This window comes from Tarenaya hassleriana, unplaced genomic scaffold, assembly GCF_000463585.1.
Source record: "Tarenaya hassleriana unplaced genomic scaffold, ASM46358v1 Cleome1873, whole genome shotgun sequence".
NCBI lineage: Eukaryota > Viridiplantae > Streptophyta > Magnoliopsida > Brassicales > Cleomaceae > Tarenaya > Tarenaya hassleriana.
The window spans coordinates 360-1,527 of record NW_010965282.1 but is presented as its reverse complement, the minus strand read 5'-3'; the positions used below and the strand labels follow the sequence as shown (position 1 = coordinate 1,527).

Below are 1,168 nucleotides of genomic sequence, written 5' to 3'. Positions count from 1 at the left end.
TTCAAAGATGGGCTGCAATAGCGTCATACCTACCGCAAAGAACCGACAACGATATCAAGAACTACTGGAACACCCACTTGAAGAAGAAGCTCCAGAAGTTCCAAGCGGCCACGGAGAGGGACGAGAGGAGCGGCTCGGGACAGTTCCCGGGCCAAACTTCGTCCACAAGAAACCTCGGTAACCAAGCTCCTACTTATGCCTCAAGCACTGAAAACATTTCTCGCCTTCTCGAGGGTTGGATGAGATCATCTCCAAAGGGTACAACCACAAAGTTCTTGGACCAAAACCTTCGGAATCATATGAACAACAACACAGATCATCAGCATAATCAGTTTTCATATGAGCCGATCAAAGCGGAGCAATTAGAAGGCTGTGGTGCTCAGAATTCGATTCTGTCCTTTGAGAAATTTAGCGTTGGTTCTTGGGAAGAGGGTAATGATCGGAAAAAGTTTGAAGGTAACGAAGGTTTTGGCGTTGATGATCATAAGAAGAATGTTGAGAACGTTGAAGGAGAGAAGCAAAGAAGGAAGGACAAAGATGGTAATGAACATCATGATCATGATCATGATGATGGTGACGATAATGATAATGATAATGACGATGACGATGATCATGCAGCTCCTCCATTGGCATTCATTGAGAAATGGCTTTTGGATGAAACGAGTGGAGGCCAGATGGAGGAGATGAACCAATTGATGGAACTCTCCAGTATGCTCTAATTAATGGTGATCTCTTAATTTCTTTTTTTTTTTTAAATCTAATTTTAAGTTTTTATTGGAAATAAATAAAAGAGAGAAATAGATCACTCAAATGGCATAATTTGTCATTTGATTTCTCTAAGCTAGGGTTTATAACTGAATAAATTATTAAATTGTAATTAATCTAGTACTTTGTGCTCTCTTTTTTATATTAGTGAGTAAACTTAAACTTTGGAGCTTAACCTAATCTTGGAATTTATTCATGTTTTATTTCATAGATCAGATTAAATTAATACTTCACACATTGTTATTTCTATAAAATTGAGCTAATTATTTGTCTAACCAAAATAGTTTAAATTAATGGAAAAAAAATAATATTCGTTAGAAATAATTATAGGATTACAATATGAATACATGGGTATGAATCACCTTCATAAACATACGCTGATTTCTGACTCTTAAAATATTCA

General features: G+C 36.4%; 1 protein-coding gene across 1 annotated transcript; it reads left to right on the top strand.

Annotated features, from left to right (window-relative positions):
* Nucleotides 1–5: 5 nt before the first annotated feature.
* LOC104810673 (myb-related protein 306) lies at nt 6–898 on the top strand (the record flags this gene model as incomplete). The annotated part of the gene is made up of 1 exon (XM_010537023.2): nt 6–898. A coding segment is annotated over one exon (714 nt), but the record flags the coding sequence as incomplete, so codon positions are not given.
* Between the last annotated feature and the right edge of the window lie 270 nt (nt 899–1,168).